This window comes from Meriones unguiculatus, chromosome 5, assembly GCF_030254825.1.
Source record: "Meriones unguiculatus strain TT.TT164.6M chromosome 5, Bangor_MerUng_6.1, whole genome shotgun sequence".
In the NCBI taxonomy this organism is placed as follows: Eukaryota; Metazoa; Chordata; class Mammalia; order Rodentia; family Muridae; genus Meriones; species Meriones unguiculatus.
Genome location: NC_083353.1, coordinates 112,059,360 through 112,076,803, shown reverse-complemented (window position 1 = coordinate 112,076,803; position 17,444 = coordinate 112,059,360). Strand labels below are relative to the sequence as shown.

The following is a 17,444-nucleotide window of genomic DNA, read 5'->3' as shown; positions in this document are numbered from 1 at the left end:
GATTATGAAAGAAATCTATGGAGACTCCCATGTTATCCACAAAGAGGGAAAATGGAAAGGCTCAGAGGGCAGCTGAGTTCCAGTCACCCATCGCTGCGTGAACTGGGGTCTTCTCCTTTCCCCAAAGTCTCTGGCATATTCTCAGACGTCCTCAAAGGAGTTTTCCCCTGAAATGACTGCTTTCTTCTAATTGTGTACTATTTATGTTGCTCACCTGAACATACAGTAGAGGAATCTGAAAGAAAAGAAAGAATGTTATGTTCTCAAATAGTCCCAATTCTAGCTTATGTAGAATAATTCAACATATACAGAGTATCTATCTATCTATCTATCTATCTATCTATCTATCATCTATCTATCTATCTATCTGTATGTAGTCTACAAATTAAGCTTTTTCAAAGTTTTAATTAATTCATTTCAAGCAATTAATAGGTAATGTTAAGAACTTAGTTGGCCATGGGTAATGGTGGCATATTGTGTCTACTGTTAGGAACGGGACTTGTTAATGTTATCTAAGTGCTTGTAGCATCCTATTCAAGAACATTCCTTTGCTATGCAACTTCACAGACTGAAAAATAAATACATGGAAATGGAAGGAACTAGTCTTGGACAGAGTTATTAATATGTATCATGAGGCACTTCTAAGAATGGGAAGGGATAAGAATATCTCCTCTGCCACCAATGTTTATTCACTTATAAAACTAATATTCATTACAGAGCTACTTGTATGTTGTATGCCATTCTAGATGCTTAGAACACAGCAGTACGGAAAAGAACAGTATGTGTGTTTGTCCTTATTCTAAAAGAATGGACAGGGAAAAAAACATATATATATATGGTATGTATGGCATCATATATATATATATAGGGTTTGATATGTGTGTGCATGTATGTGTGTATAAGTATATATCACACATACATGTTAACCTCACAGAGCGGTGGATATCATATTCAATTTCAGATAGACTAAAGGCAGAAGCTGAGAGACAAATATCAAGATTACAGTAACAGTCTTGTTTACAGATGTTGGGGCAAGTTGTAACAATTCAGGTAGTAAGAAATAGGATTTTTTTTTCTAAGCCAATACCGTTTTGTATGAAGTAGATATGGGTGTGAGAGACTGAGAAGCCAAGGTCATACCATTTCATCATGTCTTTGGAGCTAAAGGAGAACTGATTCTTTTTTTGAGATGGGAACACGTGGTGGAAAAACTCAGCTGAGAATGGAGAGCTGGTCTGATGCCCACATTGTGGCCGAGTCACAAAGGAATACATTTAATCTTCCCACTTCTTTCACAGCAGAGACTTTGGCGTGTTTGAAAAACATTTAAATCTCTAAGAAATATTTGAACTTAGATTTTTGGGCAGCTATCCATTGTTCAGTTTCTCACTTTTCCTAGTTAGAAACTGAAGGATAAGTTTAATTATATGACAAGCATCGAGTGCCAGAACATGACAGTATGCGTTACCTGCCGTCTGACCTGGGATAATGTTTTAGATAAAGGCCCTGCACTATTGCAATGTGAGAAATCACTGTGCATACTATTCAACTCTCCCTCCCTCTACAACTTAAGCAGCCATTTTTATACAAACAACAATGATTTTATGTAACAGGAGACTTACCAATTCATTAAGGGGACGAAATTTTTCATCCAATGAAACAACACGAAATTTCACTGAAATAGAAATATTTTTTCGGTGATCCCTAGCCCTTGACCAGTCCTATCCATGGGCAACAAAAACTGTTAAAGAACAAGGATCACAGCAACTGTGAGGAGCAGGCAGAGCAAGAGGAGTTTTTAGATGCTGCCCTGATGGTGGACCTCACCATACCTGTCTGTGTCGGTATGTAGATGGGCTTGTCAGTCTGAGCAAAGACCAGATTCTCTTTCCTCTTAACCAGCACCGTGCTCCGTTTCCTGAATTCGTGAGTTTCTCCTTTTACGTGGACAGTGAGAAACATCACCTCAGTGGATGAAGACTGTGGGGTCTGAAATACAGAAGAGGGTCTAAAAACCCAGTGTGTTTCTCCAGCCTCGTCCTCCTCTCCCCCGCAACCCCCGTTCTACATGTCTGTGGAGATCTCACACTTTTTCTTAATTTCACCCCCTCATTCTCCTCTGGGAAGTTGGCGTGGCCAGGCATTTTGATACTCTAGAAATGGGAAAGCCTGAGTATGAGATGAGGGGATACATTAGTAGAGAAGCTGTGACTAAAAAATCTCATCTTGGTTTGTATAGAAAACACAGTGCAGTATTGACCCAGCTACACACTGCCTTTGGCAAAGTTATTATACACTAACAGGACGTTGTGCAGGCAGGTCTTCAGAGCCTTAATGCTATTGGTGGTGGTGGTGGTGGGGAACCATTCTGTTAGTACCAGATTGCAAGAATCCTGCTGAGGGAGCTTTCTACCATCTTTATTCTTAGAAGAGCATGAGGCATTTTTGTCCATCAGCAGTGGTGGCTTATGATTAACCTTGACCCAGTCTGCTTTAGGAATTTTATAAAATAATATTAAGCAAAAGTCATGTTTCCCCCTTCTCTACTGCATGCTTTAAAAAAAAAAAAAGAGGAGGAATAAAATTTTCCTTTGACCGTTGAATTTATTTTCAATATGCCTGTAATATGTAGGTGGAAACAGATGTTGCTCATTTGTCACCTTCGAATTCTTTACTGACACCCCTTCCACCACCAGCCCTGTGCCCCACCACACCACACTCCTGCCACCCAGTTTCCTGATGCTTCATCTCGATAATACTGGATCCCAACTCTAAATGAGTCATGTGCCCGTAAGCCAAGTGGCCGAACTCACAAGGAAGGTAGCACAGTAGAATAACTCCTTGTCAACCACAAGATCGGTGAAGAGGCTTTTGTTTCCCTGGACAGACTCCACGGACACTTTCACTGTCACTGTCTCGTTCAAGTGGATGAAAAGGAGGCAGCCCCTCTCGAGGGTGCCTGTGTGAAGCAGGGAGGGGACCAACACCATGTAGATGCTGGGGACCGAAGAGTACAGTTAGAGGACTGCGTTCCGTCAGTCCCATTACCATCATCCTTAGTAATTCAGTAAGGCATGGCAGACCCAAAACTGCTGGGTGGCATAAGAACTCCCTCCCCCTCTCCTCCTCACCCTCAGACCATTGTGGTGAACATCTTTGTTGAGAGAGAGAGAGAGAGAGAGTATAGGCATGCACTCGGCAAGCCTGTAAAAATGTACACACCAAGGGCTTGCTCCTGTTTTACGGATAAGGAATCTGAGCCTAGTCAAAAGCGAGTCAGCAGTTGAGAGTCTAGTTGTGGGCAGACGACAGAGCCTTTGTGGTTACCTAACCTGGATGCCTGTTTGCATCATATGCATTTGCCTTTCCCAATGCAGAGAAAAGCTCCATTCAAAGGCATTAGCCCTCTGGTAACTCAGGAGCGAGCGGGGCAGACGGTTTGCACCATGGCTGAAGACAGACAGTTGCAAACAGCTGCAAACAGCGCCTCTCCAGATTGCTTTTAAAGGGCATAGCCTCTCATGTACTCTCAGGTTAACTTCTGTTCTCATTACGATTTCAAACAGTAAGCAAACACACTCTTTCGACACTCTGAAATGAGGCTTAATTTCTCTTAAATTAGCTTTTAACTTCCCCATAGAATTTTAAATATCATAGGTGGTAATCACCTACTTAAAAATATGTATTGGGAGACGTTGTGGCACACGACCCGAAAGACTGAGACAGGAGGATTTCAACAAGTTTGAGGCTGCCGAGGCCTACATAGCAAGAGCCTGTCTCAAAACAAATAAACAAAACCACAAAACAAACAAATGAACAAAAACAACAAAGCAATAATAAATAAAATGTAAAAACTTTTGAAATGGTCAAAAATTCTATTTTCTGTGCCACTTTCTATCTAGAAGTTTATACTATGAGCTCCTTACGCTTCAAAATATGAACAACTCTTAATTTTTTATTAATATGTAATATATACCTGTGAATATATAAGCTTAACAGTAACTCTTCTTTTAAATGTGTGACCATGAATTCGTAAGTGTCAAGTGTTTTTTTCATGACTGAGGTATTTTCAGAAGTTCTAGTGCACAACTTACCAAAAATATAAATCATGATACGTATGTATTAAATTTAAAATTAAAATGCTTTCAAAGCACATCTTTATTGAGAATTGTGTGTGCTCCTTCCACTATGGATATTAGGAATCTTTAGCTGGATATTCCTCGTTAAAAAAAAAAAAAAATTGTTTTGTGTAAATATAAGCCCTGAGAAAAGCAGTCTCCGGTATGAGTAAGTAAATGGTAAATAACTATGTCTTTGTCACCATTTCTTGCACATCCTCTTGTACTACCTGCCCTAAGTCACCCAGAACCATCGTTGTTCTAGCTGTTCGTCTATTCTCCTTGATCCTTTCTTGGTTCTTTGAGACACAGAATTCCTGACTAGCTGATTTGCACAATAGTCCTGCTTGGTCACTAAAGTCGTTTAGCTTTCTCAGCACCAACGTCAACGTTTGAAATCGTTGCTAGGCATTTTCAAACCCCGGCCCAAAGCGCCACTCTGGAGAGGTGCGTCTTTATTTTATCTAACAGGGCGAGGGAGGTGAAGGAGCCGGCAAGAGGGACAAAGCTTCAAGGGAGACCCCCGAGGTCCTGCGCATCGCGAGGGAATTTGGATATTCCGAAATCCAGAGAGCTCAAGAGACGCGATGGAGACTCAGTTAAGGAGAAAGAACGGGTGGGGAGGGTCTGGAAGACCTCAGAGCTGGAAGGAACCTCAGAGGTGAGGAGGACGGTGATGGTGTTGTAGGAAAGGAACAGAAGACCCCAAATTCAAGCTTCCGGCGTTCTGTGGAACTCACGGCTTTTGTGATGAGGCAGCATCTGTGGGCGGCGGCAGCAGCAGCAGCAGGGACAGCAGGACCAGGCTCGGCTGAGGGAGCCTGCGCTTCCCCATGCTGCGGGGAGGACCGGAGCCCCGGCTGCCTCGCGCCTCGCTCCCCCGCCGGAGAAGTGGTCCTTGAACGTGCTGCTGGGCTTTATGCTGTTCTTTGTACAGACAGCTGGTTCCACCCACACAAGTTCTCTAAACAAAGCTGAGGTCTTTGAAGGTTCCCTGAAAGGGTCATTGATGGCCTAATTACTGACAAGGTTAATTCCTGCCCCGTTAGCCAGAATTCCCAGAAGGATTAACCGCTCTCAGGCTACTGCTCACTTTTTCTGTTTTTTTACAATAAAGCTGATAATCGGCTTCTCCACCCCCGCAGCACCCCGCAGTGCCTTTTTATTGATGCTCTGGGTTCCTGCCTGGATAGTTGGCTCGGAGGGGAGGCCAGAGGCCGCTAAGGCAGTTCACTCCCAGTGGAGTGTGTCAGCCAGTTCTGGGCCCCATCAGGCCTGTCTTTAACGTGAGGCCCACTGTCAGCAGCCTTCCATGGAAAGAATTTTGAACCAAACTACGAAGTGGGTTTTGACTTTAGAGATATTGTACACTGGGTTGAAGAGGAAGCTTTGGGGCCAGGAGAAATGATTGTTTTTGTTGTTGTTGTTTGTTTTGTTTAAGTTTCCTAATGCTTAGCTGTAATTCTGGAGATGGAGGGCAGGAGACAGGAGAATCCTGGGCCAGCCAGTCTAGCCTCAACTGCATTTCTAAACCTCAATATAACGCTAACATCGACCTCAGCCTTCACTCACACACACACACACACACACACACACACACACACGTTTCTGTTTTAAGAAAATGAGAGGTAACAAGTTTTCAAGTCACCCCAATCTACTGTGCCTAAGAAAGGCCCCAGCTGTCTCTGCCATCACTCTACAAACACTAGGGCAGGACACTCTCTCCTCTCTCATCTCTAGGTCATAGAGGCCATTCGTGCATCCACGCACTCATTCTCGCAGCTCCTTGCTTTTTTCTAACCATGTATTGATCCTCCCCGGCTAGAACCTAGCGATAGAATGTCGAGGAAGTAGAAGCAAGAATGCACAGAAGTTCTGACATTCTTATGGGGCAGGGGAATAGAACAGATTTTTGAGAGAGGGACGCAGTAGCCAACCATTATCATCAGAGAAGCTGAAGACTCCCTGAGGGCAGAGGTGAGAGGCACACAGCCTGAAGTCGGTATGTGGGCTCCTGGAAACAGTGGGCTGGGAGGAGGGGAGCAAAACTCTCAAGTGGGTCATGAAGTGTGAGTGGGGGTAGTCAGAGAAAGGGGACGGGGGAGGGAGGCCACCCTAAGCTTCAGAATGACATGCATCTTCGAGAGCAGTAATGATGCTCTTGATGAAATGAAACTTACTCGTCCCAGAGGAAATGCCTGACTACTCAGGAGGGTGGTAAAGAGAATTGGCTTTAAATCAGAGATGAACTTTGGCAGTATTGAAGCTCACAGTTATTCCTTGAAGAGTTCGGTCTTGCTGAGATACAGAGGAGTGACAAAGGAAACAATCCAGAAGTCAGGAGAATGAGGGGAGTGAGTGTGATACCAGGATGTTCTCAACGGAATTGTTAAGAGGTTGCGGAGTGACAGCATATTTGAGAGACAAGATTATGGAAATAAAAACTGGTTTGTTTTCATTTCCCAGCCAGTCAGTAAGTGAACTGAGCTGCCTTTAACTGAGTAAGACAAGAAACGGGCAGGCAGGAGCAGAGGCGAGAGCAGAGGGCTGGGCTGAAAGAATAGATTGTTTCTAGAAAGTGCTTGTGAGATGTCCAAGCATTTGTTCTTGGTCTGTTTGTTCTAGGAGTGAAGTCCGCATCCTAGCTTGGTGTGTCATTACTTCTGTGAATCATCTCTCCACCCTTAACTGCCAATGTTCCTGGATCATAATGTGAAAATGGGTTTGTGGTGTTTCTTTGTGGACAGAATCTTGAAAACATGCACAATTTCTTATTGTAGATCAAAGTTAAGGTGCCTGAATACCCAGGGACCCTAGATTTCCCTACTTGTGCAGTCTGAGGAATCCAACGGTGATGCTCAGACAATGCGGATGAGAAAGTCAAAAGCCCAAGACAAGGGCACAAGGAACAGTTGTCCTTGTTAGAGGCAGAAGCGGTCAAATAAAGCAAAAATCAAGACGAAGGAAGCTCAGGAGAGTCTCAAAAAAGAACCATTCTAACAGGAAAGCAATTTTACCACATCAGTGTGATTGTGAATTCATGCCATGGCATCAGTAACAATAGCAATAAAAATTATAAATATAAAGGTCTCACTTTATAACATCTTGATTCAAATTGTAGCAGAATTTTGGTTATTTTTTTTACATCCTAGAAACAAGCATTTTCAGGGATGATTTCTTAAACAGGATGGATAAAAGTTAATAACATTTACTTGATCCCTCACTCATAAACTGTGAAGATGAATAGTGAAGGTCGCCACTGCCAAACCTCTGGCTGTTTGTGTCCAATGTCCCTGTGAAATTAAATTGTAGAATGACAGCTATTCCTCTAGATCAGGGATGAGGAGACTGAGGTCCATCCATTTCAGTGTCTGTGTGAAGCAGAAGCTTCATCCAGGAACAAGGGAGCATTGATAAACAGGAGAGAGTTCTGTAGTTGATCTGAAAAGCAGAAAATGGAAGGGTGTGTCTATCAGAGATGCAGAATGAGAGGAAGGTTCCTAAAGAGCAGAGAGTCTGGAACACATGTAAATAAAGCGTTTCTTCTATAAATGCTGAGTAGGAGCAGCCGATATGAGGGAGAGGTCGGCCTGTTGTGATGGCTAAAGTGAGCGGTCAGTTTGGCAGACTCTAGATGACCTAGGAGACGGGCCTCTGGGTGACCTGTAAGGATTACCTTGGCCACCTTAGCCTTGGACAGTGTGAAAACGGAGAAAGTAAACTGAGCCCTGGCCCCATGCTTAGTTCACACTCGCAGGCTGCTTCTGCTGTGGGTGTGATGTGTCCAGCTGCACCATAGTCCTTCTGTTTTGACTTTCCCACCATGATGCAACAACCCTAAACCCTGGGCCAGAATAAACTTTTCTCCTTAAGGTTTCTCTCGTGAGGATATTACCACAACCACAGGTAAAAATCCAAAACACGTGTGGAGAAGGAGTAATCCTTTCAGAGGGAGACTCAGAGGACACGATGAGCAAACGCACTAGGAATGTGTATCCTGATGGAGCGCTATCCAGTTATTTTGTGTGATTTTCAACAAATGATGGAACTCCAGAATACTATGTTAAGTGAGACAAGCCAGGCACAGAAAAGCAATTTTGTTTCATGTGTAGAAACTAATAGAAGTCAACTCTCCAGGTGTAATCATGATTAGGAGAGCCTGGAATACTGAGAAGGAATTTATTTGCCTCATACTGTTCTCATGAGTGGAAATAATAACAATAATAATAACTAATAATAATGTCTGTGTATGGAGGAACATTCTCTCCTCACATATCCGATTCCCCACATAGTCATAAACAGAAAAAGTTTTCAGACCTATTTCACTTGGGGTGGGGGAAGATGAGGAGAAAACGTTGGTAACTGGGTGGAGCAATGAGTTGCCAGGTCACCAGGGCCTCAGTTGTGACTGAACCATGTGACCCTGGCCATCCAGGTAATCTGCTGCGGACCTCAGCTGTCTTGCCAGAGCGTCTGAAATCTAACACCAGTGCTGTCCGGCTTCACAGGGCTAAATGGACCCTAAGCTGCAGCAGTGACCTTCAACCTGTGAATGTTATCACACTAGAGAAAATTCATCTTTCTATTTTAAATGAAAGGTTGAAAAGAGGTCATTCAAACCTTCTGTGGGTTTTGCCATATGAACAGGGTCCAAAATACTTCCAGGAGAGAAAAATTATCATTGGCCTTACCTGAATAGACCATCCCTCGTGAGGAAGGGAACACAAGGATGGGTTTCACACAACTTGGAAGAACTTTGCAAGTGTTTACAGATAGAAAGATGGTGTAGGGTAATGGAAAGTAAGGAAATAAGAAAGGCAGCTCGTGAAACAGAAAGGAAGAGCACAGAACATGGGAGGCATATGGCAGTGAGAATATGGAAGGATATTTGGGAGTCGAGAAAAATAAACAAGATTAGGAGACAGATAGGCCTTAATCGAAATCAGTAAGGAAAAATACATTCCTCCTCACACTGCAAATACATTTATGGGGACTAGAAAGCTCTGTTTTTGCATCTGATGTACACTAGGTCACATTGCCTAAGACAAAAGAGCATAGGAACACATACATCCTCTGTCCCTGGTGGTGGTCAGGACACTGCAGCTGTTTACACGTTAACCATTTTCAAAATGAGAAAGTTAAGTTGCTGGCCCAGTGACACTCACCAAGTCAGAACACTGAACTGCAGGCTCAGAGCGAGAAACGAGGGCCAGCGTGCGTCCACAATGGTGCTCTCAGGTTTAAGCACATCTTGCCTGTGCTACCTCATTAACTCTCTTAACTTTTAGTGAAATCCCAGTGGTGGAGATAAAAGCAGACTGATTCCCAGGCGTTTCTATTCTAACAACGTCCTTTCCATAGACTCCTCAAGTTATCACAAGTTTAACATCTTTTGTCTTCTCACTTAAATTCTATTTGCTCCCTGAGGTTCCCAAAGACAACTGACCCCTGCAGCCAGATGCCCGCTGTGGTAGACCCTACACTAAAATATGGAGGAGTTAGTGCCTAGGCTAACCTAGCTTACTACAACCAATAAAATTCCTCCAAACACACTATGCACATTTTTTGAAGTCTCACAGATGTGTTTTTGTTTTGTTTTGTTTTTCAAGGTTTATTTTAGTCTGTTTTATGTGTATGAATGTTGGGCCTGCATGTAGTTCTCTGTATCACATGCACATGTGGAACTTACAGAGGTCAAGGGAGGGTATCAGGTCTCCTGGAACTGGAGCTGCAGTTGGTTGTGAGCTAGAAATCAAACTCAGCCCTTCGGAAAAGTTGCCAGTGCTCTTAACCACTGAGCCATCTTTCCAGCCCCAGCAGACACATTTTAATTGATGTGTCTATATGATGTCCGCTAAAAGTACAGCCTTGTAAAAGATTTTATACCCACTTTCATGGCATCTGTGCAGAAATATAATCTCTTGCCAGCAGTATGAAAGACAATACCATGTTCCCATTGTCATCTTTTAGAATGTCACTAGCTTTTGGAGAGGACACAGAACAGACCTGTCACTTTTGAAGTCAGTGGTCTCTGAGCTGCTTGGCATCATTGGCACTTCTAAGATCCATGTCTGTCACTTACGGCTTACTTTGTCTTAGAAGTAGTTCTCAAACTCTGGGTCACGACCCCCTTGAGGGGGGTCGCATATCAGATAGTCTGCCTATCAGATATCTAAATTATGATTCATAACAGTAGCAAAATTATACTTTTAAAGGCCGAGCAGTTGGAAAATTGTGGGTGGAAATAAATGGAAGCGCTTGGGAGGCGAGTAGCACCAGAAAAGGGAGAACAAAAGGGCTCAGTTCCTGTGACCAGGCAAGAGAGAAGTTTCCTGCAGGTGGAAAGAGGGAAAGAAACTGCTCCAGAGTGTGGTCAGGTCAGAGAATGGCTAAACAGCTGGAGGATGGTCTGAGAAAAAAATCCGTTTCGAGAAAAAGGGTTAAATCACCATAACTTTTTTCAGTAGTCATGCCGCATACGCCTGCTAACGGGATGGAACAGGTTATGACAAGATAGAATGGTATCCTATAGAAATAATAGATCTAAGGTTATTTTTTTTAAAAAAAAGAGCCATGATTTCATAGGAAATGCATTTGCCTTGTATGAAACAAATTCTGAATGACTGGGCTACTCAAAATTATTCCCCAAGACTGGAAGGGATCGGTGACCGAGGTACCAGATGCTGGCCCACAGCTGCAATGGTTAACATGGTTCGGGGAAGAAGCAGTGAATATTGAATAGTGAAATAGAGTGAGAGGGATGAATATAGTAAAAGATCAGCTGCTGGGTACTCCGATAGACAAGAACAGACTCGATTTGATGATGCCACTATAGAACAATGTTGCTTAGCAGCTTTAAGAGCTTGTGACAAAGTTGAGGAGCCTGGTAAAAGGTCTGCCTTACTGATAAAGATATACAAGGCTCTGGAGAATCCTTCATTAGTTGTTTAAAAAAGATTAATCTCACCTATGGACAAAGCCGTATCAGACCCTAACGCAAGACAGGTGTTGATAGAGACCTTGGCATATGAAAATGTGAATACCAAATGTAAAAAAAAAAAAAAAAGGTATTAAAACATTAAAGGCATCAGCAACAAGCAGTGCCTATGGATGAATGGATAAGAGAAATGACCAATATCGATTCTCACATGTACCGTGCTAATATCATAGGTCAAGCCGTAGCCAAAGGTCTCAGATATCAAAATGCCTGATGCTTCAATTACAAGAAGTCCAGCAGTTTGTGAAGAAACTGTGACCAAGCCACTAACAGTCTTAGATCTCAAAATTCCCAGTGCTTTCACTGCAAGAAATAAAGTACTTTGAGCTCAGAAAGTGAACGAGCTGTTTCTAGCAGCAGTGAGTTTTCTAAATATAATACAGAAAGAGGGCCTAGGCTTCCAGGGATGTGCAGGCAATGTGGTAAGGGCTGCCACTGGGACAATGAATGTAGGTCCAAGAAAGATGTTCAAGGCACTTTCTTGCCATCAGGAAACAACTTTGGGGGCTTGATGAGGCCCTACAGCAAAAATTAAGAGCAGTTTCAGACTAAAGAAGCTGAGAGTCACTGGGTTATAGGAAAAAAAAAGTGAAATTAAATCAACCTATATATTATAAGGATGTGTTAACATCAGAATGGAAACCAGCAAAAGTTTTGCACTGGCGATGCAAATTTGTTTATATTTCCACAGGAAATGAAAAAATGCGGATACCATCAAAACTTTACAAACACTAGAACTGAGCAGGAGAGGTCTCCTGAAAACTTTGGCCATTGATCTGAAAAGCATTTAGTTCACTGAAAATGCCTCTGTTTATCATCTCCCACTATATACAGCATACTTATTGGCTTAAAACAGGAAGGGGGAAATGTAGAGAGAATTTTGGTTTCTTTAAGAAGCGCAGAACTATCATAAGAACATTTTTGTAGCTGGACATAGTGGCACACACCTTTAATTCCAGCACTCAGAGAGGCAGAGGTGGGTGAATTGCTGTGAATTCCAGGCAGCCAAGGCTACACAGAGAAATCCTGTCTTGAAAAATCAAAGAAAAAGAGAGAGAATATCTTTTTGTTTCAAACCCAGGTGTGGGATATGGGGCTGCATCACAGCAGCTGACTATGATTTGCCTCATGCTCTGCAAGAATGTGATTTTGCCAACTGCAGATAGTTTCTGCAAGTGTCTGATGTTTGGAATTCTGGGAATTCTTCAGAGAGTAAATAAATGTTAGGGCCTCGAGAAGGGTTATTGCTGTTTGTGGCTTGTTGGTGGTTGCTATTGGTTGCTGTTTGTCGAGTAGTTATGTGCAAAGTGACAAGAAGAAGAAATTAGATATCCTGACGGCAAAGATCAAACTTGCCCCAAGGAACTCAATGGCCCTAATCAGCAGGAAGTAGTGTAATGATAACACTTCCCCCTTTCTCCTCTATTCTTTTTTTCTCTCCTATCCAGTGTTAGGGGGTTGAAAGGGAAAAAGAGGTGGAGAGAGGTAGAAGAGGGAAAGAAACCCACAAAGTAGCAAATGCCAGCTTCAAATTCTATTAATTAGATAAACATTATAATGTCTTTTCTCAAGTTAATGTGTTTTAATTTTTGTTACAAAGTAAAAATGTTCATTTTTGTTAGGAAAAATAATTTAAATATTTCTTGTTGGCATACCCTATAACTTTGTAACAGCTTTTATACTCCCTCATTTAGCCTGATATAGTGTTTTTCTTCCATGAAACATATGCTTAATACAATGACATTTTCTAGAACTTGGATTTTTCTTGTTTATGAAGCAAATGGAATGAAGACTCTTCATAGATATTTTACACCATCCCTTAAAATGTGTAACTACTGTTTCTAGGTGTAATTCAATGACATTTTTTGGTAAGAATTGCAAGATGAACCTCACATTCTGTCAAATAAAAAGAATGTTGTTTAAGGATGTTCTAAAAGACATTGCTAAAGGATATTGCAAATTGATGGTGCTAAAGAAAGCTTCAAAGGGATGTTGCTAAAGGATGCTTCTAAGGGATACGATAAAGGGTGTTGCTGAAGAATGCTGTTTAAGGATGATGTCAAAGGATGCTTCTAAAAGTTGCTGCTAAAGGATATTGATAAAGGGTGCTACTAAAGGCTACTGCTATCTTATGAAAGAAGGGGAAGATAGTAAGACCTGGAGGGGATAGGAGTTCCACAAGGAGAGCAGCAGAACCATAAAATCTGGGCACAGGGGTCTTTTCTGAGACTGATACTCCAACCAAGGACCATGCATGGAGATAACCTAGAACCCCTGCACAGATGCAGCCCATGGCAGCTCAGTCTCCAAGTGGGTTCCCTAGTAATGGGAACAGGGACTGTCTCTGACATGAACTGATTGGCCTGCTCTTTGACCACCTCCCCCTAAGTGGGGAGAAGCCTTACCAGGCCACAGAGGAAAACAATGCAGCCACTCCTGATGAGACCTGATAAGCTAGAGTCAGATGGAAGGGTAGGTTCTTCCCCATCAGTGGACTTGGAGAGGGGCATGGGAGGAGATGAGAGAGGGAGGGTGGGACTGGGAGGGGATGAGGGAGAGGACTACAGCTGGGATATTAAGTTCTGGAGCATCACCATGAAGCCACTGTGGGGGTACTAAGTGCTGAGGCTCTGTGGGTACACTGAGTTCTAAGGCACCATCAGGAGCCTACTGCGGGCTCACTAAGTGCTGGGGCACCACCAGGAGGCCCCTGTGGGCACACTAAGCTCCTGCCATCAGCCCCTTCTTCTCATCTCCCTTTCTCCTTATGAACTGTGTTAGTCATATTTCTACCATCTTTACAAAAACCATTAGAAAGTGTCTGGCTAATTCTACTAAGAATTGAGAAGTGAAGAGAAGAAAATAACTGGAATATTTTTAGTTTTTCCAAATATTTATTAGGTGATAAAAGTAAGTCATATTTATGCTAATATACAAAAAAATGAGACAGAGAATGTAAGATATGTGTTGCCCCAAGTATTTAACCCATCTCTCTCCCTCCCTTTCCCTCTCTCTATATGTATAGATAAATGATGTGTGTATCATATATATCATTTATATTATACATACGGATTTTTCTTGTTTCCTTTTCATCAACGTCTATTTCATTATTGGTGAGTAGCACATTTAAGAGTTTTTTAAATACAGTTTTTCTGCCCACTCCCCCTCCCCCCGCCCCTGAGCGCCACTCCAGCTGCACAGCTGCTCCACGCTGTCAGGCTCGCTCCGCCGTCCCCAGCCGCCACCATGATCATCTACCGGGACTCATCAGCCATGACAAGCTGTTCTCCTACATCTACAAGTTCCGGGAGATCGAGGCCGGGCTGTGCCTGCAGGTGGAGGGCAAGATGGTCAGTAGGACAGAGGGTAACATCGATGATTCGCTCATTGGTGGAGATGCTACCGCAGAAGGTACCTAAAGCACAGTAGTCACCGGTGTTGATATTGGCATGAACCATCACTGACAAGAAACCAGCCTCACAAAAGAGGCCTACAAAAAGGACATCAAAGATTACGTGAAATCACTCACAGGCAAACTTGAAGAACAGAAACCAGAAAGAGTAAAGCCTTTTATGGCTGGGGCTGCAGAGCAAATTAAGCACACCCTTGCTAACTTCAATAACTACCAGCTTTTTTATTGGTGAAAACATGAATCCAGATGGTATGGTTGCTCTCCTGGACTACCGTGAAGGTGGTGTGACTCCATGATTTTCTTTAAGGATGGCTTAGAGATGGAAAAAATGTTAACAAATTGGACCTATCACCTGTCATCGTAACTGGCTGCTGCTTACCATCCATTCAACACCAGCACTTAAGACAAACGGGACTGATGTCATCTTGAGCTTTTATTTTGATTTATTTGGAGTGGAGGCATTGTTTTTGTAAGAAAAAAAAAACATGTCATGTGGGTTGTCTAAAAATAAAGTGCATTTAAATAAAAAAAGAGTTAAATACATTTAAATGATATAGAGGTGGCTGCATGATGGCAGCACGGATAACTAGAAACCAGCCAACAAATGACTGTCTAACTATTTAAAACACAGTTCTTGTTTAATCAGCCTCTGATGTGATCACCTTCTTGGGGAGAGGGGAGGGCCTGATGGACACATGGAAATATATTAAGGCCAAAGATAACTAACTGTTCCCGAAAGTTTCCTTCAACCGGATAAATCCTCCAATTCCAAGGCAAGCCCAAGTTTGTAACGTCCGGTATTAAAGCGCGTCCTGTCTGCCAGAGCAGAGAGTGAGTTTCACTCTAGGCGTGAGGGTCTGAGTATAGCCCGCTCCAATTAAGCTAGGGTTGCTGACCTTCCCAGCAACGGTAGCGGACGAGGCGCCCCGGAAACGAGTGCAGTTGGGAACCTGATGTCCAAGCTAAGTTCTACCGGCATGTCAAAATCTTTACATACTTTCTGATAAACTGATTCTCCAAATTCTGTCCCACGGCTGGCATTAGTGTGTAACTGAAAGTGCTCAGTCCTGTAGCCTAATGCAAAGTTACGCCTTGTCTATCACGTGGCACCATCAAAGTTTAACTCGCACCCAGCAAGCCAACCCTCTAACCAAAGATTGCTGAACGTGAATTGCAGGTACAGCAAAATAAAACACAACGTCACAGTCAAGGTTTTCGCTTCCTCTCTTGTAAACAGACTTGATTTTACCGCTCTTCTTTTTGTGTTCGTGGAAAAGGTCGTATCAAACGCCCGTCTCAACCCTTGGCAAATCTGGTCTTCAGTTGCAGCCTCTGCTCCCTGAGCATTCCATTTGTCTGTGAAAGTCTGACCATACATCATTTGTATTTGGTCGCCAAGGTCCCAGTAACCTTGCTAGCATCTGTAATTAGATGAACCAGTTGTTGAAAATTCCACACCACTGCGTGACTTTGTTTGCACAACCAGCTTTACCAACCCCAAACCAAATCCACTGTTGAAAATACCTCTCGAAGCTTTGCCAAGGTCAACACACACAGGAGGGATACAGATGGCTGTGGGCTGGTCCATATACATCAGTCTGCCATGGTGAAACAGCAGTGGAGTTGAGAGCCCAGGCAGCGGCAGGGGAGGTTGGGGGGTGGAGGGGGGGTGATCTGCGCCTGTCCCAAGGGGTGCTGCCTCCCAGGCTTGGCTCTTGGCTGAAGCCGCTCACTGGAAGTTGCACTGCAGCCGCTCTAGCTGGAGAGTGCAGCTTTGATTCTCATCACCTGACTTTGAAACTTTATATCCGTTTATCAACAATTCTTTCACCTCCCCTCTCCGTAACTGCTAATAATAACATCTGCCTTCTGCTTGTGTGGCTTTTGGTATTAGGCATTATAAATAACCTAATAGTCTGATTTTTAGCATAAAGGGCAGTGTATGTCAATTGCATACAAACTACTACAAACACTACATTTTACATTAAGGACTTGCCCATCCAAGGACTTTGGTATCTGATAATGCCCTAAAACCAAGCTCTCACAGACACTCAGGAAGGGCAGTCTGCCTAAAAGTAGGAATGCTGAAATCGGGCATCCCTTTAAAATTTTTGAGAAAACTTCATATTCTTTTCAATAACCGATTTCCACAGTCTAACAATCAGGGCACAAGAGTGACAGTTTCTCTCCGTTCTCATCCATATTTCTTATTTTCGTGTCTTTTTGTTTTTTTAACACGGACCATCAGCAGATCTGTGGCATGTCCCTGTGGTTTGCATTTCTGCGTGGAGTAGTGGCATTAAGCACTAGCCCGCATACCTCCTAGCTATCTGTACCAGGTCTCTGGAGAAATGTCTGTCCAAGGCGCTTGCCAACTTATGAACGCAGGCTGATTTTGTTGTTGTGGTGGTGGCTGTACAAGTACAGAAATTCTTTATAGATTATACTAGTCTCTTGTCAGACATATGATTGACAAGTTTTTGGGTTTGTTTTTTTGTTTGTTTTTTGTTTTCACATTCCAGGCTGCTTTTTTTTTTTTTTTTTTTTTTTTAATGCCTGGGTGGCTCAGAGGAAAAGGTGGCCTTGCTGAAGAAGAATATCACTGGGGGCACGCTTTGAGAGCTTACAACCTCAAATAAATAAATAAATAGATAGATAGATAGATAGGTGCAAAAATATCGGCTCAAAGACAAATAGTGGATATAACTTCAAAAACTGAAGGATTTGGGCCATTGCTATACAACTCTACAATGGTCAGTAGTAGGTATTGTGTATGAAGAGCTTGTTAAATATGGATATTATGATGAAAGGAAAATTATATCTATCTATATATAGGTATATATATATATTTCAAAGACACAAGTTTTGATATGAGTATCAAGAAAATGGAAAGACATTTTCCCAGTTGTTTCCCAAT

The 17,444-nt window shown here is 42.7% G+C and overlaps 1 protein-coding gene and 2 pseudogenes across 1 annotated transcript in view; 1 reads left to right on the top strand and 2 right to left on the bottom strand.

Annotated features, from left to right (window-relative positions):
• LOC110546072 (alpha-2-macroglobulin) overlaps positions 1-5,076 on the bottom strand; it is a 46,172-nt gene extending 41,096 nt beyond the window's left edge. The window contains exons 1-5 of the mRNA XM_021632650.2: positions 4,859-5,076; positions 2,814-2,997; positions 1,833-1,989; positions 1,623-1,675; positions 215-235 (exon numbers count right to left, since the gene is read on the bottom strand). Coding sequence (XP_021488325.1) covers positions 215-235; positions 1,623-1,675; positions 1,833-1,989; positions 2,814-2,997; positions 4,859-4,953 — 510 coding nt within the window. The 5' untranslated portion in view covers positions 4,954-5,076. The remainder of the gene's footprint in view (positions 1-214; positions 236-1,622; positions 1,676-1,832; positions 1,990-2,813; positions 2,998-4,858) is intronic.
• A 9,249-nt stretch (positions 5,077-14,325) lies between these two features.
• LOC110546071 (translationally-controlled tumor protein-like) lies at positions 14,326-14,963 on the top strand (annotated as a pseudogene).
• A 309-nt stretch (positions 14,964-15,272) lies between these two features.
• LOC110546070 (voltage-dependent anion-selective channel protein 2-like) lies at positions 15,273-16,115 on the bottom strand (annotated as a pseudogene).
• Positions 16,116-17,444: the final 1,329 nt, after the last annotated feature.